Genomic DNA, 27,789 nt, shown 5'->3' on the forward strand with positions numbered 1-27,789 from the left:
AGTATTTTAATTGGAAACACAGCTTGTAATATTTGGTTTTAATTCGGCTTTTATCGGGGTTTATTTTCTGTATTTTTGTATTTTGTAATTTTTTGTATTTTGTGTTTATTATTTGTTTTTAATATGCTGTGAACCGCCCTGAGTCCTATGGGAGAAGGGCGGTATACAAATTAAAATAATAAATAAATAAATAATAAATCAACAAGGAAGGTTCACATATCACCCCATTTTTAGACTGCATGAAGCAGCATCGAAACCAATACAGACTGGCTCAACCAAGAAAACCAAGAAAAAACCAGCATGAATGCATAAGAAACTTCTGACCAATTGAAAGAAAAAAGGGATAAGTACAAAAAATGGAAAGACAAATAACTAAAGCAGAATGCCAGCAAATTGCCCGGACCTGCAAAGTTGAAATTAGGAAACCTAAGGCCCAAAACAAATTAAGACTTGCAACAAATGTCAAAAACAATTTAAAAAAGTTTCTTTCACACATAAAAAATGTGAAAAAAGTCAAAGAAACAATTGGTTCATTAATGGGAGAAGATGGCTAGGAAGTAATGGGCAGTAGAGAGAAAGCAAAACTGCTTAATTCATTCTTTGCATCTGTCTTCACTCAAAAAAAAATATAAACCAACTTACCAAAAACAAAACCATAAAAGACAGGCTAGGAATGCAAATTAAAATAAGCAAAAATAAGGTAAGAGAACACCTGTCAGCTCTGGATGGATTCAAATCTCCGGGTCCTAATGGATTACATCCCAGAGTTTTGAAAGAACTGGCAGATGTGATCTCAGAATCTTTGAACCACATCTTTCAAAGTTCTTGAAACACAAGGAAACTACTTGAGGACTGGAAAAGAGCTGATGTGGTTCTCATCTTCAAAAAAGGATGGGGGGGGGGGGGAAAGATCCAGGAAATTACAGACCAATCAGCCTGACATCAATACCTGGAGAGATAAGGAAAAGGTAATCAAGCAACAAATCTGCAAACATCTAAGTTACAAATAAAGATATAACCAGTAGCCAACATGGGCTATCAAAAACAGATCATGCCAAATAAGTCTTATTTTATTATTTGATAAAGTATAAGGTATTTGACAAAGTAGATCACAACCTACTTCTTGATAAGCTAGAAAAATGTGGGATAGACAGCATCACCACCAGATAACTGGTTAGTAACTGGCTGATAAACTGTACTCAACATGTAGTACTCAGCGGAACTACATCCACATGGAGGGAAGAAAGTAGTGGGGTTCCCCATGGTTCAGTTTTAGGCCCAGTACTCTTCAATATCTTCAATAAACAATCTAGATGAGGGAATAGAAGGGGAACTCATCACATTTGCAGATGACACTAAGATGGCAGGAATAGCCAACACCCCAGAAGATAGGCTCAAAATCCAGATGGATCTCGACAGACTTGAACATTGGGCCCTGTCTAACAAAATGAAATTCAATGTAGATAAAAGTAAGGTTTTACGCTTGGGCAAGAAAAACCAACTGTACAGGTATAGACTAGGTCAAACTTGGCTCAATGCCGGTAACTGTGAGAGGGATCTTGGAGTCCAAGTGAACAATCACTTAAAAATGAGCCAACAGTGCGCATCAGCAGCCAAAAAAGCCAATGGAATACTAAGCTGCATTAAAAGAGGGATAGAATTTTAAATAGGGAAAATTTTTAAAGATTTTAATAATGTCACAGCTATAAATATTTGGTTTTAATTGGCTTTTAAAGGGGAAATGTTTTTGTGTTGTTTTAATGTGCTGTGAGCCGCCCTGAGTCCCGTGGGGAGAAGGGCGGCATACAAGTTAGTGTTAAATAAAAATTAGTACCGCTTTACAAAGCCTTAGTATGGCCACACTTGGAATACTGCATCCAGTTTTGGTCACCACCACAATATAAAAAAATGTTGAGACTCTGGAAAGAATGGAGAAAAGAGCAACAAAGATGATTAGGGAGCTGGAGATTGAGACATATAAAGAACGGTTGCAGGAATTGGGTATGTCTAGTCTGGCGAAAAGAAGGATTGGGGTGATAAGATAGCAGTGTTCCAGTATTTGAGGGGCTGTCACAAACATGGGGGGGGCAAACTATTTACCAAAGCACCAGAAGACAAGACAAGAACCAATGGATAGAAACTAATCAAGGTGAGAAGCAACCTAGAACTAAGGAGAAATTTCCTGACAGTAAGAACAATTAACCAGTGGAACGGCTTGTCTCCAGTGGGCACTCCATCACTGGAGGTTTTCAAGAGAGACTGGACAGCCACTTATCTGAAATGGTATAGACTCTCCTGCTTTTGCAGGTAGTTGGACTAGAGCCTATGCTCCCTCCAGATCAGGGGTCTTCAAACTTGGCCCTTTTATGACTTGTGGACTTCAACTCCCAGAATTCCTAGCTAGCATGCCTAGCTGAGAAATTCTGGGAGTTGAAGTCCACAAGTCATAAAAGGGCCAAGTTTGAAGACTCCTGATCTAGATTGTCTTCTGTAGGGCACAATCAAATGGTAGCCAAATGCTATCCTGCTCCCTGCTCCACCCACCCCTTTCCTTCTTCATTGCATTTGCTTTTTCACCGTATGAAGGAGAATAAGAAAAAGGAGAAGATCCTACCAATGGCAAACCAATCCACTCACAGCTGCAACAGAAATGCAGCAAATTTCTCTTAATTTCTTTTGGAGCTGGAAGAGCTAAATATGGTAGTTATGGCCAAAAGGCCCACAGTATTGCAGGGCATGGATGGGGGCACCACCAATCTCAAACTGGTACAACCTTTAATTACAGAAGGGGTCAATCCTACAGATTTGCTGTAAGAAAATCCTAAGGATTTTCAGGATTAGAAAAAAAACAGATCTTGGCCTCTAGACTTCTTCAGCTGATCCGAGAGTAATGAGTAACAAATCTATGACTTTCCATATATGGCTAACTCCCCAGCCAACATGGCAAATGCTGAAAGACCCTGAGCTATAAAACCTACAATGATAGAAGGTGGAATATTGATAAGTGGGGGATTTCTCTTATTTGAGCTTTTCTTCCATTGAACCTCAAGTACAAATTCCCCAATTTTCAGCCCCCGCCTCTTCCTGGATAGCCCACTCTTCTTCCTTGTCATGGCTTCCCCCATCTGCTCCCAGTTTTTTTAGTTACCTGCCCAAAGACAGAGGTGAGGCTAAGCTCCATATCCCTGATATTTAGGCATTTTTCTTCTGCACAAGCCAGGCTGGTCCTTCCAACTGTCTCTTGCAATGGCTTGTCCTCTGGCTTGGTTGCAGGCAACGTTGCTCCGTCACCCAACTGGGAGTGGGTGTGAAAGAGGGGTCCAGAAGCAGTGGCTGAGGCAGGGTCAGAAGCGCTCCTGATCCTGGGCCGTTGCATGGATTGCCGGTCTTCTTCATGGGACCGACTGCTTGTCCTTCGGGAGTATCCACCCTTGGACTGCCTCTGAGCACCATGTCGGGAACTAGATGCCTGCAGGTGTGATGTCTCGCTTCTCAGTCGACGGGTCTCCCGAAGGAAAAAGAACATGCTGAAGACTGGCAAAGAATTACAGTCCTCCTTTGGAGCTCTCACTATTTACTTCCTCTTTGGGGAAGATGATCCATGGCAAGGCCCACCCCCTTTTCCCACTGCCGTGGCCTTCCTCTCTGGCTCCCATCCTCATAGGCACATCAAGTGTGACACTGAACTATATTCCTGATTCCTTCTCACCTTTTTTCCAGTTGCTCCAGTTCTGTTCCTTATGCTACTTGCTTGCCACTCTATTGTGGGCCACTCTGCTGGCATCTGTCCTCTCCAAAGGCACACACCCCTAACCGGACGGCCATAGTGTTATATTTCTAGATCTCAAGTAATGCAAATATCTTAGAATACCCTTCAGCTACTTTTGTCTTCCGCTGTCTCACTCCTTCTCCCATTAAATTTTTCTCCGCAATGTTTTCCTCCTTCTGGGACCCACTTTTCCTACCCACTCTAAACACCCTCTCTCCCTTTCCTTTCTCTCTTTCTCCTGTTTCCTGTCCTTTCTTTCCCTCCCTTATCTCCCCATTCTTTCAGGCATGTCTTCTGTTTGCTTTCCCTGCTTCTAATGGATCATCCCTTGTGCTTCCCAGGGCCAGGGACTGACATGGGAGCAGGAGGGAATCTCAGCTACTGTCACAGCTCACCCTCGCTCTCCATCAAAACTTAATCAAGTCATCTTATTACTGTAAGGAGCGAGATTGAAGCCGGAGGATATAGAGGGAATCTGAGCTTATCAGGTCAGACATATGACCCGGTCCAGATTGGCTTTTCACTAATGAGGCAAACAAGGTAAAACAACTCCCTGAAGTAGGAAACCCAAGAGGTCTCAGTGCCTGCAGATTACGGTTTGAGCAACACTATGGAGTCCCTGGGCATTTACATAATATCTACTTATTTTCGAAAATAACGCAGTAAAGAAAAGAGACTGCGACAATACCCTGGGAATAAAATACATCACGTGCTAGTAGTGTCTATTTTTTTTTTTTAAAAAAGAAAGTCTTTGATAAAACTATCTTGCCTTCTCTGGACCCCTGCTTGCGCTTGATATATCTGCTCAGGAATCAAAGCCAAGCAAATCTTTATTATGGTCATAGACCAGCACAATGCTTAGATATTTAGAGGTTTTGTTTTCTCTGTTCTGCCCTCTCCGTTTCCATCCTCGTACCTGCATTTGCTTCCTTAAGTCTTACTCTCCGTTATGATTCACTCACACATGCATCATCCCCTTTCTCAGCTTATAAAGCTGATTGTATTTCAGCAAAGCTGGACCCCACCTGTGGCATTGGCTACCTTCCTGGCTCTTTGAATGGCAGAATGGAGTGAATGGCAATGCTCTGCGGGGACTGTTGAGCAGATCATGATTTATTTAGTGAAAAGCTGGCAACATTCCAGTTCAGGAGTAACCAGACCTCATCTAGCTCTTACAGACAATGCCAAGAGTCCTGGGTGAGGTCTTAATGTTCTGTGGCTCAGCTAAGAGAAATCAAGAGCAGAAAGAAAGAACTAAAGAACAAGTCTCAGTTGCTTAGACATTGAAGATTTCTCCTACCCCTGCAGGGCCTATTTTCTTACCTGGACTGTTATCATATTTACAGGGACAGGATTTGTGTACTTTTAATTGCTTCGGGTACCAGAGGAAAGTTTTCCATCACTGCATCTTCTTGTTGAGGAGCATCATGTACTCAATATCTACTTGTCAAGCATTTTGCCCATCTTTATATGCCTGATGAGTGCATCTAAAGATATATTTATATGTATGCAGTTATTTATGGCTAAGTGATCTGGGCTGCAAAAATAGGTATCATGGCAGCAGAAAATAGAGAAAACATCAATCTCATCGCCATCTAGAGGTTGTCTGAATTTTTGTAACCTAGATCTGATTTATTTTACGCTCCCCGTTTTTTCCATTAGGGCAGTGATGGCGAACCTTTTAGAGACTGAGTGCCCAAACTGCAACCCAAAACCCACTTATGCATCGTTGAGTGCCGGCTGGGTGTGGCCCATTGGCTGGGTGTGGCCAATTGGGTGGACATGGCCCATTGGGTGGGCGTGGCTGCGGTGGTAACAGCAAACTGGGTGGGACTAAAAAGTTCAATCAATCAATTCCAACTTTGCAAGACCTTTTTTTTTTCCACGAGAAGTTGAAATTGACTGATTTAACCTTTTTTTTTTTTGCACACGGCAGCAGAGGCCTAAAGCGAAAAGGTTTTATAAAACCCAGCTGAAGGCCTAGGACTGGGGTGATGGCACGCGTGCCCACAGAGAGGGCTCTGAGTGCCGCCTCTGGCACCCGTGCCATAGGTTCACCACCACTGTATTAGGGCCTTTATCTTCACAACAATTCTGCAAGAAAGGTTAGGGAGAAAGAGATGGAAAGCAGGTAGCTCAAGTAAGGTTGTGACCTCAACATCTGGCTGTGTCTCTCAGGTCAGGCCCGGTGATGTTTGTCAATTGCGGTAACTAGAAAATTCTCGCCCTGCTTGCCTGCTGTCTTTCATTACAGTAGAGCAAAATCTCTGCCAGAGGTTTTGAACTATGATTGGCCTTTCTTTCCATGGAGATATTTGGTTCCTCTTCAGACAGCTGGCAAATACCGTAGGTCTCCAGTGACATGGTCTCGAGACAACCGTCCCATCTCAAATACATGTGCCATCTGCATTTGTAGAGGTACCAGCACAGCTGAATCTATAAAGTGAAACGCTTGAGAGATCTCAAGCCGTGTCCCAGAAGTTCTTGGAGACTACACACCCTCGGCTTCCTCCCTTTCTACGCAGTTTCTATGCCACCATCTGTCTTCAAGGGAGTTGCCTTTACAGGTAGTCCTCAACTTACAATCATTCATTTAGGGACTGTTCAGAGTTACAACTGCAATGAAAAAAGTAACACAGAACCCAGTCATCATGCTTACAATCATCACAGAATCCACATGGTCATGTGATCAAAATTCAGGCACTTGGCAACAGGCACGTATTTGTGATGGTTGCGGTATCCAAGGGACATGTGATCGTCCTTTGCAACCTTCCCAGGTGGGCTTCTAACAAGCAAAGTCAAAGCCAGATTCACTTAATGATCATATGATTCACTTAAGAACTGTGGGGAAAAAAGGTAATAAAATTGCATATGACTCATTTTACAGTAACAGAAATTCTGATTCCAATTCTGGTCATAAGTCGAGGACTAACCTATACTTGGCATCTTCCACCTTCCGGCAACTCTCAAGATGTGTAAGAGATAGAGGGTTACTGCAGTCTGGGCAGTAATAAAAATAAAATAAATTCTATAGCCACCTCCTAGCCCTAAAAAACTGAGGTATGTGACTAGAGAAATCAGCTCTTCTTCGTTCACCTCCTTTGTGGGCTGATAGAGATAAATAGAATCAAATCTTATTTTCAAAAAAATGAAAAGAGAAAGCATAAAGACATCTTTTAATTAAAAGATTCAGTAGTACAGGGGGAAAAATACAATACTACTGCAATCACAGCGCTAAAATGAAGCCAGCATTTTAGATCAATGAATAGATAGATACAGAAAAGATAAGGATCTCAGTTTAAGCAGATCCCAAGACGATCCTGATCTTCTCTACTTAGAAGTAGCTCTAATATAAATGGTATAGGGTTTCCTGCCTGAGCAAGGGGTTGGACTTGATGACTTCCAAAGTCCCTTCCAACTTTATGATGATGATGATGATGATGATGATGATGATGATGATGATGATGATGGATCATCGCTCAGTCAGCCAGATGTTCAGACTGGATTTGGCATTTTGTCTACCTATCGAGTCCTTACCAAGGACCTGGGATAGGCAGACATGGGTGTTTGATGTTATTACAGATATCGTCGCAGGATGGAAGCAGTTGTTGTTGTGGTTATTATTATTATTATTATTATTATTATTATTATTATTATTATTATTATTATTATTATTATTATTATTATTATTATGCAATTCTAATTTGTCTGAGATTGTAGAGAGATAACAAATCAGAAACTTAAAAACTGACAAAGAAACTAAGCGGAGTTGGTTTTTAACTTTTTCTTATTCCTGTAGGGAATAAGATGCACCTTGGAACAGATGTTGTCTTTGTGGAAATCTGTTACATGGAAAATCCTTCTTTTTTCAAATTTCAACTTTAATCAGAGGTTAAAGGATAATCTTATCTCTCTCTTTATTCCTACTCATCTCAGCATACAGCTTTTTACTTGTGTCCTTCCTGTTACAGAATCCCTGGAGTTTTCAAAAGTACAGTTTCAAAGTATGTAAAAGAGGGTCTGCTTTGCTAATGATTCTTTTGACAGCATAGTTGGGTAACTTGTAGAGGGTAGGAAAAACTTGGCATTTCTTGGCCACAACAGACTGGTACAACCCATTTCCTACAGTTCTTGAGCATTCCCCAGTAACATTATTTTTTTTCTTTCCTTCCACAGAACCAAATATAGTGGCATGGGGCATTGCTCTCTTTAGTGGAGAGTTTTGAAACCTGGACTTTGGAATGGATAGTAAAGCAGGAAAACTCAAGAGTAGGCATCTTTCAAAACTTGGGAAAATGGATCTCAGTTTTGTGTGTGTGTTTGTGTGTGTTTGTGTTGTAATTCATCTCCCTTCATGATCCCATCAGGTTCTCTTTGGGGTCCATCCCATTTACTGCTCTTTGTATTGTCAACTCTTGTCAATACTAAAGGGCACATGGCGTCAAAGACATTAAGCTCCAGATATCAAACCCTGTGCCCTATTCCTGCTGTCTTGGGATGATGGCATTGACATTCCAAACATGAGAAGTATAAGAGAATATTAATATTTCGCCATTTACTTTGCTTAACAAACCTTGCACACGAGAAATCGGGAGACTACCCTTTGAAAGCAAGCTAAAATGAAGGCAATACCTGGAGAGCAAAAATCAGTAATGGAATAACTTGTTTTATTCCTACCTAATCTGTCTTCACTGTGGGGAAAGGCCTACTGTCTTGGGAAAATGTAAATATTTTTTGTGTTTGGAATAGATGGGAACTGAGATTAGCCCTCAGGACTGATATTAATCTTAGCTTTGGGGTTCTTTCCATTATGTGGAGGGGAAGGGGATTATGGGAGAAGGTGGCAGCATCCAAGATCACAATCTGGATGTTTGTAACCTGAGTTGCTCTGGTCTGTTGGTGCACATTTTTTCCTTGAAACTCCTTTTATTGTCTTACATTTTTCAAAATGTGACTTTGGAGATCATGGTATATGCCTATATGGAATCATGATCAAGTTTAACAGATAACTGTGGTTTCCCTAATTATCAAACTATTTGGTCTTGTTACATGGCCTTTCTAGTTTGCTGCTATGCCCATTCCCTTATTCCCACCAACCTTTGCTGCAACTGTCTCTTAGGCCAAAAACCCATGTTTTCTCCTGTTTCTAAATTTAAGTTACATAATCATCTCAATGGTCCCGAGGCAATTATTGTTAGTTCAGAACACTTATTTTTCCTTGATGGGTGAGCAGAATTCACTAAACACAATGAAACAGTGGAAAGTTAAAGTTAAATAGAGATGAGTGGATTGTACAACAACAATTTGTTTCACAAAATTTGCTTCCTGAAAAACATTTGATGATAATAATAGACCTCTTCAAGCTGAACACAATTTCAGAATGATTGTAACATGTCGGAATGTTGAGAAATATGAAATTAACTTTTAATGACTACATTGTATTTAATAACATAATGTTTCCAACACACTGCATGAATTCAGCAGGACTAAATGTGTTTCACTGCTAATTTTTATTTGTACTCAGTGTCCAATGTACGTTGCTGCAGTGTCCAACAATAGTCAGACAGCATTGATGCATTCCAGTTGCCCTGATACTGTTTTTGCATTGTGGCAATGTCCTAGTGAAATCTTTTGCCATGTTTATCCCTGATTGCACTTAGATTTTTGTGAAAGGAATCCAGGTATGAATGCAGAAAATGATTTTTCAGTGACACATTAAACTTCAAGGTCTTGTATTCTGTAAGAAGTCTGTCAACCAGCTGAAGGTAGTTTGGTGTTCTGTAGTTGCTAAGAAAATTCTCAACAACATCTTCGAATGCTTTCCAGGCAATTTTTTCTGGCCCCATTAATAGATCTTCAACAGGTTGTTATTGATGATGTATCTGATCTGTAGACCAACAAAAATGACTTCCTGGCACCAGTTATTCTTGGAAACATCTGCCTCAAATGATAAAAACCTTCACCTTCCTTGCTCATTGCTTTCATAAAATTTTTCATCACTCCCGAGTTTTATAAGAAGCAGAGGCAAAAATATCTTTGTTGGGTCAACAAGTAGTTCATGTGCCATATTTTTCTGTCCTGGAACCAAATTCTTTCAGAGTGACCATTTCTTTTAAATGTAATGTGACTCTCTTGCATGGCTGAACCCATTTGCATATGTAACAACAGGACTTGGTATATCTGAGCTGCATTCCAAGCAGTAGAGCCACTACTTTTTGATCCCCACAGATATTCCAGTTGTAATAGGTGTCCTGGATGTGCTTCAGCAACAGTTCCCCTGTTTCTGTAGGTGTCTTTCATGGGTGCAGCATAGCCAACAAGTACTGAGGATTTCTATAAGACAATATGTGATAGGTTAATTTTCGTGATTAGCAGCCAAAAATCTATAAAATACACCCAAAAGTGTTCAGGAAGGAAAATCTTCAGCACTCATTTTAATTAACGACAATCTAGTTATGAGTTGTTAAAATGTTCCTTGAATAAATGTGTAGTTCACTTTAAGCACTGTTCTGATCTGGGAATTACCAAAGGGCAAAGACTAGAAGAGAGATATTCTATGGACATTCCAGCTTTCCAGGATATCATTTTTATCATAGTCACCTAATACCCTAACCAGGGGTCCCCAACCTCCGGACCACGGCCTACTAGTGAGTCATGAGGTGTTTGTAATTGGGCCATGGAAATGGCAGGTGAGTTCATGCGCACCTCCCCACTTGTGCTAGCAGTGGGTGAGCACATGCATGCGTACTCCATTTACGTGAGCTACGTGCGTGCACTTGCATGGAACCAAATGGACAGCCATTTGTCCGAAATGGTATAGGGTTTCCTGCCTGAGCAGGGGGTTGGACTAGATGACCTCCAAGGTCCCTTCCAATGTTGTTGTTGTTGTTGTTGTTGTTGTTATTATTATTATTATTATTATTATTATTATTACCATCCTCTCTTTCCCCCCCCCCCGGAAAGCCGGAAAGGTTGGGGAACTCTGCTCCAAAAACCATTCAGAGATTGGGCTTACTGTGTGATCTAAATCTGGAAATACGATACCCTTGTGAATAGATGAAATGCCATTAAGCATATTTTTTTTCTTGGAAAAACAGCTAAGCACAACTTGGTATGTTGTCTGAACCTAGACTAGTAAAGTAAAGTAAAGTAGCAATTAGTCCCCCTGGGAAATCAGCACAAAGCTGCAGCAATAATGAAGAGTTGTCTTTGCTGCAGAATTTGCTCTGCTCTGCTGTGGTTTTGCAGCCCCTGCAAAGCTATATAAATTTCTTTTGGAAAGAAAGGGGATGGGGCAAGATTGGCTTTCCTTTTCTATGCATCTCCCTATCCCTAGAATAGAAGTGGACTACCCCAGACTTTTTGCTGCTTGTGAAATAAAAAAAAATACTTTAAAAAATTAAAAGGGTACTGGGTCATTTTTTCTGGGTAAGTGTCCTTAAGCGTGGTTAACACTGAATCATATTTAAAACAAAGGTTGACACTAATTTCAAAAGTATGTATTCCCTGTCTTTAGGTTGAGGTGAGATTTCATGCAAGATTTACTGTAACTGAAGGCCATAATTAATATTCTGACATAAATATAAAACTACAAATAGATCAATGACCAACAAGCACTAGTGAAAAGTCTATACTCTTCAGCCATAGAATAAATATCTAAATTGAATCACTGGTTTGTTTCAGAGCAGGGATGATGGGTGGAGATTTTCTGTACATGTGATGTAATTCCCAAGCAGTTAAATGTATTTCAACACACCGTAACATTAAGATATCTCAATTGACAATTGTATTTAAAAGTCACCATCTATGAACATTTGTTTTATTTCTTCATTTAAAAAGAAAGAAACTTTTGATTTTTAAGATCACATACTCGGCAAGTGACTCTGGACATAAAGGAATAAAAGGAATAAAAACAAAATGCAGATGCAACATACCAATCCTGGGCCAGTAACCGATATTACACAATCAGATGTGTTATGCAACATCAGGGCATAAGGCCTGAGAGAACAGCCAGTTTAAGGCTCATCCTTTTCGTTCTTAATCTCAGCTATGAGTGGTTTTCATTTAGGAGTTTTATCCTCTAGCTAGCCTCTTCTGGCTTTATTTTGCACAAGGAACACTCCAGTAGTTTCCCATTGCTTCTTCTATCAGACACAATTGCTGCACAAACTAATACTTTGTAACTGAAAGAAGCATTTGGATTCACACAAAATTAGCTATAATGGGGGGTTAGTATGTTATGTGACTGTGATTTATAATATATTTCCTCCAACTGTTGCTTCTCTCTCCATCAATTGCAGTTCCTGGAAAAGGGGAAGGGACACCTTACTTTCGACTTTGTGACTCAACTTTGACTCTAAAAGTCGAGCTGATCAACGACCCCACTTGCAGTGCCAGCGCTGTGTTCCAAAAGACAAACCGCTCCCTATATATTTAGGGATCGTCGTTTTCCCAGGCACATTCCAGTGTCCGAGACGGCCCAAAAGATTGCCTTGGATTCCCGCTAAAACTAAGATCAAACTTAGCCTCGGAAATAAAGAATAAGACATGTCTAAACCCTTTCCTGCCCCTTTAAGAAGGGCTGGTCCGAGGCCAGCTAATGGAGCGTGACTCAGCATCCTTTGCCGAGCTTGGCTTTGTGCAGCTGCTAGAAAATCTGCTCCATCAATCGCCCCCTGCTTTGGTTGTGCCTTGACCCGCAGCTTTCCCGACAGTGAGTATCCCCACGTTTCTGTTCGGCTGATCCGTTTCTCCTTCCCTTCCTGGGGCGATGGGCAGGCGAGATGCAATGGCGGGGGGGGGGGCGCGTAGTGCTCCCATCTCCTGGCAGAATTAAATGCATCCCGTCGCGTTTATCATGTCTAGCGGGTGTTGAGGTAACCGTCCTGCTTCCTTCCCGTTTTTTTTCCCTCCTAGTGCCTGGCGAGTACACCCTCACCTACTTCCCTGTTCGAGGTGAGTACTGAGAAATGCGTCTCGGGTGAGGGAGGTTTTTAAAGTAACGTTGCAGGAAGGAGAGGGGTGAAGTCTTCGCCAGTAGGGCGAAGCTTGAAATATTCTTCAATCGGGGGGAGTTCTCTTTTCCCCCCTAAGCTCGCAAAAAGTGTGTGATTTGCAGCAATTGTTCTGTTCCTGCACCCTAAACTTGTCTTCCAGTTTTCAGAAGGTCTCCTGGCTGGTTTCCTCCTGCAAAACAGGACGCCGTTTTTACAAGGGCTTTATTGTTTCTTTCCAACCATTTTGATCATGTGTTGGAGCTTAGACTGCGCTATTGCCAGGAAGCGGAGGATTCTGGCTGGCTTCGTTGCATCCCGGTTGCCCAGCTTGGAGTCTTATTTTGCAGCCTTCTGAGCTGCCCGTAGTTCTTTTTTTTTTATTTTTATTGAAAATTTTATAAAAGTTTTACGATATAACTCCCCCCCTCCCCAAAACCCACGCTTCCACTCCCCCCTCCCTCCCCCCCACTTCCCAGAGCCAATCACAGGGTTAACAATACAATAACCATACTCTATCTAACATTAATCAACTATTAGAATAACAAATCTATAACATCCTTTAACTCTCTTTTTAACAAATATACTAGTATTAAACACAATAATTATAACATCATATTAATAATTATAAATAAAAATAAGTAACCTATTATAACATATAAACTACATTAATACTCTAAGATTTAGTCAAAAACCAAATGAAGTTTGGTTCTTAACCTGGCAGTCTCTCCTGGGAGAGGTTTATTTATCCCGCCTTTTATTATTTTTATAAGTAACTCAAGGCAGCAAACACAACTAATACTCCTTTCTCCTCGTATTTTTCCCCATAACAGCACCCCTTTGAGGTGGGGGTTGGGCTGAGAGTGAGTGACTGGCTCAAACTCACCCCAACCAGCTTTCATGCTTAAGGTAGGACTAGAACTCACAGTCTAACTTTTTAGCCTGATGCCTTCACTACCAACAGCATCTTAAGTTTTAATGGCCATATGAGATGTCCCCACAAATACACAGGACAAAAAAATGTCAAAATTATTTGCTGTGGAATGCAAAAATGTCATGAAAAGGATTATGTGAGGAGGGAGTATGATATATATTTTATATTTTTGTATTTTGACAAAAGCACATGTATTTACTGGTTATAATTCAAATATAATAGTAACATTTAGTTACTTAACACTGCTAATATTTATAGTAGTATATGAAATACTATCTTTCATATACTACTGTGCATACTGGTCACCACGATGTAAAAAAGATGTTGAGACTCTAGAAAGAGTACAGAGAAGAGCAACAAAGATGATTAGGGGACTGGAGGCTAAAACATATAAGGAACGGTGGTTGGAATTGGGTATGTCTAGTCTAGTTTAATGAAGAGAAGGACAAGGGAGGACATGATAGCAGTGTTCTAATATCTCAGGGGCTGCCACAAAGAAGAGGGAGTCAAGCTATTTTCCAAAGCATCTGAAGGCAGGACAAGAAGCAAGGGATGGAAACTAATCAAGGAGAGAAGCAACCTAGAACTAAGGAGAAACTTCCTGACAGAATAATTAATCAGTGGAACAACCTGCCTCCAGAAACGGTGAATGCTCCAACACTGGAAGTTTTTAAGAAAAGACTGGACAGCCATTTGTCCGAAATGGTATAGGGTTTCCTGCCTGAGCAGGGGGTTGGACTAGATGATCTCCAAGGTCCCTTCCAACTTTATTATTATTATTAATATTAGTATTAGTATTAATAGCAAAGTATTGCAGAAGATAGGACATAGTTTAGGAAAAGAAATTTTTAGCTTGATTAAGTCCTTGGGGCAAAGAAAATGAAACTATGTGTCTATAGCATACATTCTGAACAGTGCTAAAAATGTTTCTTGTTCAGATAGGAACACTGAAAAACTTTTCCCCTTTATTTCCTCATGAATTTTTATTCAAGGTCTGTCAAGAATTCTTCTTTTGCCAGATTGGCCTTAGATTTCTGTAGTATTCTGGAGAATGAAAATTTTTTTAGCACCCACCCATGAATTGTTTGCCATTTTTCCATGGGAAAAAAAATCTTTTTCATCAAACTGAATATGGATAAGAAGAAATTACAGATTTTTTTTATATTGCTAACCATTCCTTTTATTGGTCCCTGCTGAGCTAAATAGGATTTGCTACATAGTCAGTTGTATTAACATTCCATATCCATGTAGGACAGGGGTGTCAAACTCAATTTCATTGAGGGACGCATCAGCATTGCGGTTGCCCTTGGGGGGGGGTGGCCAGGGTGGGTGTGGCCTATTGGATGGCATGGCCAGCTCTACATCATTCACATGATGTCTATGGGGGCCTGGGCAGGAGTGGGACAGATCTGAGGGTCTCTGGCAGAAGGGGTGGGACTGGGGCAAGTGCCAAGGCATGGTCCATTGGAGGAGCCTCATTGCCTGCTGAAACCCCTCCGCCGGAGCCCATCAAGCTGGATATGTGAAGTAGGTGAGGGCCATTTGCTGGCCACTTCCAGGCAATGGTGCATTTCTTCATTCCTCACAAAGGGTGACACCTCCCCAGCGTGCACCCGGGGGTGGGGCCGACACGGCAGGAGCTGGTTTCTCGCTGTTTCCAGATGGCCTTATGGAGCTAACACTGAATGTGTTTCAGCATAGATGGCCACCACAAAATTGTATATTGACTCCCGGCCGGCCTGGGCCAAGGCAGTGGGGGCCGTTCCCTCACTGTTTCCAGGATGGCTTTGCAGGCCACATGAAACCACCCTGGGCCTTGTGTTTGACATGTCTGATGTAGGAGGAATGTTCTCTGAATTCCAGCTGCGGGGCAGAAAGGCAGACCCTATGGATTCATTAACACTTGAGCTTCCAATATTTATTTTAAATTGCTTTTATTATAAAAACAAAACAAAAAAGGAAAAAATTAAAAACTCAAAAAATTAATAGAAAATAAATTGGTTGCTCACGGTTGAATTGAGGGGTCCTTGGTGCTCTCTGAACTTGGTTTTTTCTTGCAGATGTTTCATTACCCAAACTAGGTAGCATCATCAGTGCTGCTGGTGGACGGATGATGTTATCCTAGTTTGGGTAATGAAATGTCTGCAAGAAAACAATCAAACTCAAGAGAGCACCAAGGACCCCACAAAAAAATTTTTTTTTGAATTAAATGTATACAAACAAAAAGCTCAAATTACAAATTACATCTTGACCACCTGGAGGAATACTGTTTAATTTTGTACAATGCTGATAAGTTCAATTCCTGTTCAGAAATTGAATACATGTCTTCCATTCAGAGCTCTAAACCAGTTGTAATTGTTTGGTAGCTCACATATTTAAATGTTTTTTCTCCCCACATTCAAACAAGCCCAAAACATATAAGTTAATGTCCAAAATATTATGTTTCCGACTTAGGGAGGCTAAGCCCAACTTTTACTATACACTCTGGGATATTCAAATACACATGAAAATAATATCACAGTGTACTAGTTTGATATTCATTAAAATGTAACCCACTGATTTGTTAAAATATCCCATTGTTCCTTGCTTTCTTTTATTATTAACAGCTTCTGTACACCTGCTCAATCTAACCAACTGTGGGTAATGTACATGAGCAAGGCAATACAAAATATATCAACAAAAAGTAGTGTTTAAAAAAACACAATAAATTAATGACAACAAAAAGAGGTAAGTGTTCTAATCAATCTAGGAGCCCATGGGATATAATTTATGTTCAGGGTTAGCAAAGCGAATGGGGAGAAGATGGAAGAATATGCTCAGGGGAAATGTCTATTGTTATTCAATAGTTATTGAGCTAGGTATTGGGCTTAGAATCAGGGACAGTTCACCATTATCTGAAGGTTTTTCTGTCTCTAGATCAGGGGTATCAAACTACCGGCCCACGGACCGGTTTCATCATAACGAAGCCGCGCCCACCCCATTGCCGGCAATGCAAAAAGAGTCGCAACACGTCACGACACATCACGTGACGGGGCGAGTTTGACACCAGTGCTCTAGATTGTTTTGAACTTACAGCACCCCAAATTTATTGTTTCGTTTTACTCAGATTTATTTACTACACAATAGACAGGGTTTCCTGTCTACTGTATCTACCGCCATGAGTAACTTGGCTCCTGTGACTTCATGGGCATATTCTTTTCTTGAAAGTAGTACATAAGCGCTTTGGCACTGCCACTTTCTGGGATGGTTCTTGCCATTCCAACCCAGGTATTCCTTGGAGGGCTCCCATCTAAGTATTAACCAAGTCTGACACTTTTGCTGAGGTCACCTTAGCTATGATTTGGAAGATGGTGTATTTTAGTCTGAGAGAGTTGGCTGGCATCAGAGGTAAAAGCTTTGTAGTTAATGTGGGATCGGTCCCTTAACTGTTGTTGTTTGGTTACTTAGCTGGTATTAAGCTCCATTGGGAAAGTGTAAAAAGACTGACCTGTAAGCCATCTACTGCTGCTTCTCCTCTTGGAGAACAATCATGTCTTGACTCTGACCATTTCTCCAGCAGAAGGGAGTCTTGGATTTAGAATGAATGCCCCATTTTATGACAGTACATAAAAATGTACTTATTCAAATCCCAGTGGCAACATTTTCTTTGAGAACACTTCACTCAATCATACTTTACATTATCAATCTGCTCCTCTCATTTCTGTTGAAACACTATTATTTTAAAAAATATCTGGAGTTCCATGGATGAAGAAGCAGCCTGGCCAATGGATGCTGCACTACATGAAAGGGGAAAGTGTAAAGCATAACATTTTATTTAAAACATAAAACATTGCCAGTAGAAGAAATTATTTGTTCCTCAGGGCTGTACTGTGGGGTCCTTGGGGCTCTCTAACCGTGGTTGTTTTCTTGCAGACATTTCATTACGAAACTATGTAGCATCATCAGTGCTAGTAGGGAGTGGGGTTTGCACTCATTTTATATACTAGTGCAGTGGTTCTCAACCTTTTTAATGCCGCGACCCCCAACCGATCGTAAGTCGAGGACTAAACCGGTCGTAAGTCGAGGACTAAACCGGTCATAAGTCGAGGACTACCCAACCGGTCGTAAGTCGAGGATTTTCCCTGCCCGGGAGCGCCGCACATGCGTGGTTCCGCCCCCTGCGCTGGCCGAGGCTAGCTGGCAAGCGGCAGAGACGGAGCAGGCCGACCACCAGCTGGCCCAGCTCAAGGGAGGTAAGGCACCCACCGGAAAAGGGGAAAAAAATGGCGGACAGCCTTGCTTGGCGACCCCTGTGAAATGGTCGATCGACCCCAAATGGGGTCGCGACCCATAGGTTGAGAACCGCTGTACTAGTGTCTTGCCCTGTTAAGTGTTGGTAGGAATGGCCTTGGTGGTTCCTTGATTGGGCTGTTGTTTACTATTAGCTTGTTGGCAGCATAAAAACATTGCTGTATGCCCTTCCCCTGAATCTACTGAGACTCAATTCAAGAGGCCCTAGAAGGCTTCTGTAATATCCTTCACAGACAACTTCCTCCCATTCCAATATTTGACACAAGCATGCAACTGCCTCATTTTCTGACAAGCCTCTCTGATTATTATCTGCATCTGTCTTGTTAATTTTAGACTTCTTCCTTAGCAGCTCTTTGACAAATGTCATCTTTCCTTCTGCTCCGCTGCAGGGTTAGTTAAGTTTTCTTGAAAATACTGCTTCTCATCACCGAACACGCAAAACCAAAATGTGGTCTGTGGGGGTTGGGTGGGTAACTTAGCATCTTGTGAATCCAAATAATTATAGTCAATGACCCATACTTAAAAAAATATGGTTCCATGTGCTCAATAAATATTGCCACTAGGTTTATCCACGTTTGGAATTTTTTGTCTCAGGCCGTGGAGAAGCCATACGCATGCTGCTGACTGATCAGGGACAGGAGTGGACAGAGGATGTGGTGAATGGGGAGATTTGGCAGAAGGGAGATCTCAAGAAATTGTGTGTGAGTAAAGCTGCCTTGCAGATACTTTTTATTTTATGGGTTTAGAAGGGAAATCCTTCTGCAAAACGAGCTCTCTCATGCATTCCAGCTCCCAATGTTATAATTTCATTAACCAGACTTCTCTCTTAGGATGCACAGCCTGTGGTTCTCCAGTTAGTTAATAAATGTCATTATCTTCGTATTTGCAATACTTACTGGGTTTTGGAGGAGGCATTATTCAGCAATATCTTTATTTTTCTGGAAATACAATGGGATGCTACATCACTAACCATTTTTCCTCTCACTTCTTCTCTTCTAGGCCTTTGGCCAAGTGCCGAGATTCCAGGATGGGAATTTTATATTGCATCAGTCTAATGCTATTCTGCGCCACTTGGCTAGGAATCACGGTGGGATATATGGGCAAATCTGTGGGCATGTTGCCTTTTGGGGCTAGAACATTTGTGTCTACATATGTGCTTATGTGTATATATCATGCCTCTTGAATTGATTACAGTGGAATTCTACATACTTGATCCTAACTAAAAGACCAAGAAACAATATAATGGAATTCAATTAATAGCTAATATAGAGCCAGTTTGGTGTAGTTATTAAGGCACTGAGTTCTTGTCCTGCCTTAGAAGAAAGCCAGCTGGGTGACCTTGGGCCAGTCATTCTTCTCAGCCCAAGGGAGCAGGCAATGGCAAAGAATTTTTTAAATCTTGCCAAGAAAACTATAGAAATTTATCCAGGCACTCACTAAGAGTGAACACTGACTCAAAGGTAAAAACAAACAAGGGGGGTAATTTTATTGCCCATAAGAGATTTTTAAAAATATAACAAAAGGCAACTACCAGATGTGGCTGTAAAAATACATTAAAAATCAGAGAATAAGAGTTACGATTTGCATAAATACTGATAATAAATTAAAAACTGCCTTGGGCCAAATACACCAATCAGATGTATGCTTAGCAGTTGTAGATTGACTTCCAGATGTTAGCTGCAGGAAATCTCTGACTTCATTCCCATAAAATGCTAACCCAAATGTATAATTTGTTTTTGACTAAGTGTATTTTTAATTACACCCATTATAGATCAAGCTGCTGTAGCTTATTCAGCAAACCATGGTTTAGAAAAGCCTGGCCTAAACACGTGTAAATGCTATACAGTACTGGGGATAATGCAGTTTTAGTTATCAATGTTGTTGTTATCCTCTCTGACTTTAGACTGTGTCACCTTCTTTCCTGCCCCTCAGGACTCTATGGTGAAGATGCAAAGGAAGCAGCGCTGCTGGACATGGTGAATGATGGTGTGGAGGACCTGCGAATTAAATATGCCCGCTTAATCTACCACAACTATGTAAGAGGGATTATAGGAGAACCTGGTTTTATTTTTAGCTGCCAGATGGAGAGCTCAGTCCCCTATTTAATGATGCCTTGGTTTCTCTGAGAACCAACAGGCTGATCAAATCCTGGGTTTTTCTTACAGTATCTAAGAGGAGGTAGATTCTACTGGGAAAAGCTAATTTAAGTTTCAATCTAAAAATGTAACGGTAAACCTGATTAATTTAGTTCAGCTGAACTTTTTACCCCGCTGCAGATGGTAAAGCTTTAACCCAGGGGTGTCAAACCTGATTGTATCATGGGCCGTATCATGATGTATTGGGATTTGTTTTGCCCTTGCGGGGCTGGGGGTGGCCTGTGCAGGCCGGATGTGCGCCGCATGTTTGATATGCCTAAGTGGCAGAGTGGCCCATTAAAAGGAAAAATGTGCATTTTATGAAGAGTATGGACTCAGCCCAGTGACTAATGAATGCTAGCTATTATTTCTTATTTGTTGGAAGTAAAAGCTAGATTTATTAAGAAATAAATGAAGATTAGAAAAGCCTACCTACCTACACTAGTCTTGGACAGAGAGAAAATTATTTTTGTTGGTCGGACACAAAGATGCATTCAAGGACTAATAAGTCATATGAGAAACAGATGCTGAGATCCGTTTCTCCATTTACCATGGGCTCGTAGGTACAAAGAGATCATGCAACCTCCCAACAATCGAACTTCTTTTTTAAAAAAAAAACCAAGGGGTTTGCATTACCCCCCTCCCCCAATAACAAGGGCTCAAGCAAGCTACTTAGGATAATTGAATCTTTCATTTTGCAGTATTGGTAGAAATGTCTTGGTTGCATTCCTTTCACCCTAATTCTTCTCCCGGGAGGGGAAAGGCAGACCTGGGGGAGGAAAGAGCTGACTGTTTTTCTTTCACAGGAATCTGGCAAAGCTGCTTACATTGAGGCCCTGCCAGCTGAGCTGGCCCCTTTTGAGAAGCTCTTGGCTCAGAACGATGGAGGGAAAGGCTTCATTGTAGGCAAACAGGTAATCAAACCCTCACAGCTTCTTGTTAATGTGTGTTCCTGTTGGAGACAGACATCTGGATTGGCCATTAATGGCCTTCCGGAGATGAAGGCAATTACTCTGGGGTGAAATTCATACATTATTGTTAATGTGTGGTCATTGTTAATAAAAACAGGGTGGTTTACTGTATTGCAGCCACAACCATCTCGTTCATGCCAGCCATTAAATCAGAGCTAAAGCAATCAAGTATTGCTAATGTGCTAACAGCAGGCTTCTGCTTTGTCTTGTCAGGTATTAATCTGATTTTAGATAAAGAGGGATAACTGACTTGTCCTTGTTGTATAAATAGAGTAATGCATTTAGAATCCCAGTTATACTTCCAGTTGATAGTATTTCTTGAAACTCAAGAAAACAGTTTATTTTTAAAAGAAAAATCAAGATTTTTCAGATAGTTAGGGTTTCATACTGTGTTCTGGGCTTCCTTGCAGTCCCACAGAATTGGGACCATGAGGTGCTTGTTTGTCAAAGCCTTTACTGGCAAAGGCCATAGGAAGCGTGGAGTTTTCTTCTGCGCAATAAAGCAACAAGTAGCATCGGAGTATGTGTTTCTACTTTCCCTCGTGTTGTCTGGGCACATTTGTGTATGCGTGAGTGTAAACTGAGCAACACTGAGCTGATTGATTTGCTGCTGGTAAATCACTCCCCCCCCATGCCTATACAGCAGGGATGTCAAACTCAATTTCATTGAGGGCTGCATCAGCATTGCAGTTGCCTGGGGGGGGGCGGGTGTGTGTGGCCAGGGTGGGTGCGGCCTACTGGGTGGGCATGGATGGAGTGGGTGTGGCCTACTGGGTGGGCATGGCCAGCTTTACATCGTTCGCGTCAAGGGTGCCTGTGGGGGCCTGGGCAGGAGTGGGACAGATCTGAGGGTCTCTGGCAGAAGGGGGTGGGACCAGGGCAAGTGCCAAGGCATGGTCCATTTCTTCATTCCTCACAAAGGGTGACACCTCCCCGGCATGCACCCAGGGGGCAGGGCTGACACAGCAGGGGCTGGTTCCTTGCTGTTTCCAGACGGCCTTGTGGAGCTAAGACTGAATGCGTTTCAGCATAGATGGCCACCACAAAATTGTACATTGGCTCCCGGCCGGCCTGGGCCAGGGCCAAGGCAGCGGGGGCTGTTCCCTCACTGTTTCCAGGATGGCTTCGCGGGCCACATGAAACCACTTCGCGGGCCACATCTGGCCCCCGGGCCTTGTGTTTGACATGTCTGCTATACAGCAACATCCCTGCCAGGGCTGCTCTTATTCTTGGGAGGCTAGGGGTGTTTCTTAGACTTGTGGTGCTGGGGGAATTTTTAACATGCCTTCCATTATTGAGTGGTCTATGTAGACAAGAGTTCATGGCTACCATGGATCTTGCGCAACTTACTGAGGGGCCGACATAGATAAGGGGTGATATGTTGGGTAGATATATGATCTGAAAATGAAGGGCATTGACTCTACCTTTTGCCATGGACATATCATTCTCTGGTAGCTATGGAGTTTCACTGTATACCCCCTCACATTTTCCCCTCCTGTGGGGAAGACATCCAGTTTAACAAGTCCAAATTTGAAACTCCAAATGAGTTTCATAGGGCAACTGGGAAGTTTCCCATGGATAGGGTAGGCCTTTTGGTTAAAACCCTGGTTTCCCAGTTAAATAAGGTGTAGCGCTTGATCAGATTGCACTGGCCATCCCTCTTGACACATCCTTGGTAGACCAAGGCACTCCTGGAGATGAAGCAGCAAAGGAAAGCCTATCTTAAGTCTGAGAGTGGGTACATAAGACCTCACATTCCAGATTACAGTATGGGGATACAGGCAGCATTAAGGTCATACTGTATTTTGCTGCCCTCGTTGTGTCCATTGAATGCCACCCAGCAGCCCTTTTTAAGGCAACTCATTCCCTTTCAGGAATGAGTTGCCTTAAAAAGCAGCCTTCAGGGATGGGTAAAATACAAATAGAGTAAATGCATAAATATGCTCCACTTGGAATCATCAGCACATTGCAAGTGGCTGCCAGACTGTTCTTCCCCCCCATCCCCAATTGGGGATTTTCCCCCCCCCCCGAAATAATTTTTCTCCATAGACCCCAGCCAAATAGACCCCAGCTTATTTTTGAACTTAATTTGGCTAGTTTCTGCACACACAGGTTTAGTTCTGTTCTGTGTAGTTTTTGCAGGGTTGTTCTGCTGATGGGCAAGTAGAGATCCGAATCCCTTTATGTGACTTCATCCCCAATGTCCTATAATTCTATGGGTTGCAGGAAAGCACAGAACACAGTACCAAAATCCAACTATATGAGAAATCTCAATTTTTCTTTTTCTTTTAAAAAGCTGCTTTCTTGAATTTCAAGAAATACTGTCAGTGGAAATGGAAGAAAATGCCACCTCTGCCATTATAGATATTTAGCAAATATGGTACATGTAGTCCTTGAAAGGTTTGGCTTGTATTTGGGGGGGGGGGGAACATCTATGTTTACTATTCTCCAAGGCGCCTGAAGGCAGGACGAGAAGCAATGGGTGGAAACTGATCAAGGAGAGAAGCAGCTTAGAACTAAGGAGAAACTTCCTGAATGTTAGAACAATTAACCAATGGAACAACCTGCCTCCAGAAGTGGTGAATGCTCCAACACTGGAAGTTTTTAAGAAGAGACTGGACAGCCGTTTGTCTGAAATGGTGTAGGGTTCCTGCCTGGGCAGGGGGTTGGACTCGATCTCCAAGGTCCCTTCCAACTTTATTATTATTATTATTACTGTTATGTACAAAAATACAGAACTAAACCTGTTTTGCTAAGTTAATTATGTTTTTATTTCCATTTCTCTCTTCTGTTGTTGTGTGCCACTTCTCTCCGTCTTCTCCAGATCGGCTTTGCAGACTATAATCTGCTCGACAGTCTACATGCTCATTTGGTCCTGGCACCCAATTGCTTGGCTTCCTTTCCTTTGCTGGCTGGTTATGTGCAGCGCCTTAACGACCGGCCACTTCTCAAGAAGTTCCTGGAATCAGATGCCCGTAAGAAACGTTTCATCAATGGGAATGGCAAGCAGTAAAGCTACTTACTTTTCTAGGATGCAAAGTTTGTAGTTTTATAGATCTAATAAAGCTAGTTTTAAAAAAAAGGCTTGTATCTCTCTGCTGGGGAAGGAAAATCATGAAAACTGCGGGCATGGAAGGCTTCTACAGCCCAGGAAAGATGTTTAGCACCTGGTGTCTGGTTGGATTAGAGTAGCAATAATGCTAAAATCACTTATTGTTGGTGTTGGTAGATACACTTTTTCAAAATAATAAAATCCAGTTCTGCAAAAACTGATTCATGGTGCGGCTATGACACAGGAATGAGAATGTACCATTCACTCATGTTCTTTTCCCATTGGAATCAAAATTCAACAGTTGCATTTTTTAAAGTCAACAGTTCCTCCTAAATCAGTCACCCCTCTTTTAAATATACTCTGGCCTCTCTTATTAGCAGTGTATATTTCCCTTAGCAGTAATCTGCATGGCTACAGTTCCAAGATCAGAGCCTGCACTGCATTTCAGGATTAAAGATTGCTGAAAGTGCTGATTTTTTTGTTTTATCTGGATCTGATATTGAACTCTATAATAAAATGGAGAAAATATCCTATTAGGTCAGTTTGATTAAAATAATTTCAGCAACCATTTCTGAGGTAACTTATTTTCAGACAGTTGTCTATTACAGGGGTCCCCAACCCCTGGTCTGTGGACCGGCACCAGGCCGGGGCATGCAAGAAACTGGTCCGCGCAGACAAGCAAAGCCCCATCTGCAGGATGCAGGCAGTACATGAAACCACTCCCGCTCTGGTCTGCAGAAAAACCTCTCTCCACAGAACCGATCCCTGGTGCTCAAAAGTTTGGGGACCTCTGGTCTATTATATAAGTGTGCAGATGGTTTTATGCCTGCCCCCCATCTCATTGAACATTCTTGTAATATCTTCCATAATTTCAACTGGTGCAGCGCCTTAATGCCCCGTCACTTTTCTGTGTTGGATCAAGTTATTTCTATTTATTATACATTTAAAATCAGTCATACTGCTATTCTGCCTGAGATTCTTAGGGTCTTGCCATCTTTATATCTTAATTACATTACCTGCATTTTCATTATGTGTTTATCATACATACCCTATAGGTTAAAATATTTTGAAAATATATCTTTGGAAGAAAAAAAAAACATTTCTCATAGCAGATTTGTACCCAGAGAGTTCATTTAATAAGCCAGGATATTTGAAGAACCATTTCTCCCCAATGGGATTGTGCATCCCTACTCATTCTAGCATAGGGGTGGGTAACTATGGCAACTTTACAGCTGTGGACTTCAACTCCCAGAATTCCTGAGCCAGCCATGGGAGTCGAAGTGCACAGATTGTAAAGTGCCATAGTTGCCCACATCTGTTTGAGCAGAAGGGGACCTACTGCAGACTCCATCAGCCAAGGAATTTTGGCTTGTGAGGTCTAGGAGAAGAGCCTTTTCTGATGTGGTCCTGCCTTTGGAACATCTTGCCACTGGAGATGAGATTCACACACACACACACACACACACACACACACACACACACACACACACACATCCTTCTGGCCTTCCAGAAAGGCATTAAGCATGGTTCTGCTAGTTGGCTTGGGGATGCTCTAGGCTGGAGATGGTTGGTGCAGTGCCAGAGAAGACACCACTTCAGTCCCATGATTTTAGCCTGTAATTTAACTCTTGTAATTTTAAATTGTTTTTATGTTTAGATTTTTATTGTATTATAAGACACCAAGGATTACTTTAGAGGGTGATATGTGTGGCATATAAATTTAATTTTAAAGGAGGAGACCCATTCTTTGATTTGTGATAGATGAAAATATGCTTTTGATTCTTCCCTCTAAAATGTTTTCTTTTACAAGGGAGCCTTATTTATTTATTTATTTATTTATTTATTTATTTATGAATGAATGAATGAATGAATGAATGAATGAATGAATGAATGAAACAGACTCTAAGGATACAAGCATAAGAGATGATGATGTCTTCTCAGGGGCACAAAGCTGAATATTCTTGCCTCTTGTTTATCTTTCTGTGTTGGTAATTGTACAGCAAAGTAAGTTAGTCCTGGAGAAATAAATGTTATGCAATAGTAGCGAATATCTGTAGCTCAGGTGTAGGATGGTGACGGCACTGGCACTCCACAAGCAACTCCATCAACAGACACATCGACCTACAACCAGCCTACAAACCCCTCAGAATCTAAATCAACCACACAGCCAACCAGGGACAGCACCTCACTCAACCCATGCAAGCCCCCCCTCAGCAGTTCACCTTCCAATGACCCTGACTTGATGTAACCTCATCACAAGACCCATCACGCCTCTCACTGATGACTCACACCCTCCAATGACCTTGATCTGAAGTAACCTCCCTATCACAAGCCTTTCTCTGATGACCCTTACCTGACCCATCACAAGACCTGCACTTGACACACCCACACCTGAAGCCCTGATAAACAGAAGAGCACTGACAGAGACATCCCCTAAAAGCTGCTGAAGATGTTACCTAGCCTGGTAACAAAACATTCAGAAATCAACCCACAAGCTCAGAGAACAAACCTTCACCCTCAAATAAATGTTAGCCCTTATTTATTTTTTTTTGGGGGGGGGAGAATCAATTCTGCCATAAACTGATGGGTTGTAAATTAATTTCAGTAGGGTGATGTTACACTCAGGACCGCTATATGGGTTGAGGACCATATACAACTCTTAAATGATAATATTCCTATCTTTTGAACATATACATGGGGAGAGACTTCTGTATGATTGCACTGAAAATCATGGACATGCTTGTTCATCAAGAAACTGATTTTTGTTTTAGGTGTTACAATGATTGTAGCTGTTCATATGCATTTCTGATGTTTCTGTTAGCAACAGATTGTTCCTTGTATCACAATCACAAGCTATTATTACTAGGAGCTCAAGATGTTTTGCTGTGTGAGGCAGTGGGCAAAAAGGTATCCCTCTGCTACATATATACAGATAGCTTAACTTCAACACTGGCAGAAGAATTGCGTCCTTCACTCTACTCGAGAAGGGCGTACTAGTTTTGTTTTTTTTTCAACAAAATTTTTATTGGTTTTTATTTAACATGGTGGCAAGGCCATCAATTAACCAAAACAAAATCATACTTATACAATTCAAATTGTTTCAATATAATTAACTCAGTTATACATATGAATAGTCTATTATTATTTTAATGTATCCTACTTCCCCCTTAAGTCTATACTATTAACTCTATTTCTATACTCCCTCCCACCCCCATCCCCCCCAACCCCCCCAGACTTCCCAGAACTGATTACAGGATTAAACATTCGTCTTCCCAAATCTATATAAGACTACCCAATATAAACTAATCTAATATAAAAATACTTTAACTCATAAAAAGATAATCAAATATAAGCTAATATAATCTATCTTAAATATAGCTGATCCATCCTCACCAATCCCTTAATCATACAAGAAACTTTGCCATATCTTCAATTTATCAATTATATGTAATACATTCCATCACCCTTACAATTATCTATAATATACCATCACCTCTACAATTAATGCCATAATCAAATATTTATAATCTTTTAAGATAATAAGAAAAAAGGATATATCAGTTTTATTAATCTAAACCATCATTAATTAATTTTTTTCTCTAAACAAAACCCTATATAATTTCCTTACAAGATAATAAACAATAA

At 41.3% G+C, this 27,789-nt stretch overlaps 1 protein-coding gene across 1 annotated transcript; it reads left to right on the plus strand.

Moving 5' to 3' along the window:
- The first annotated feature begins 12,340 nt into the window (after positions 1-12,340).
- Positions 12,341-24,162, plus strand: GSTP1 (glutathione S-transferase pi 1). Its single transcript, XM_015819722.2, has 7 exons — positions 12,341-12,482; positions 12,686-12,724; positions 18,581-18,687; positions 18,986-19,073; positions 19,919-20,022; positions 20,928-21,035; positions 23,917-24,162. Coding segments are annotated over exons 1-7 (636 nt in total). The 5' UTR covers positions 12,341-12,481; the 3' UTR covers positions 24,106-24,162.
- Positions 24,163-27,789: the final 3,627 nt, after the last annotated feature.

Source organism: Protobothrops mucrosquamatus, unplaced genomic scaffold (assembly GCF_001527695.2).
Source record: "Protobothrops mucrosquamatus isolate PMUCROS unplaced genomic scaffold, P.Mucros_1.0 scaffold970, whole genome shotgun sequence".
Lineage (NCBI taxonomy): Eukaryota > Metazoa > Chordata > Lepidosauria > Squamata > Viperidae > Protobothrops > Protobothrops mucrosquamatus.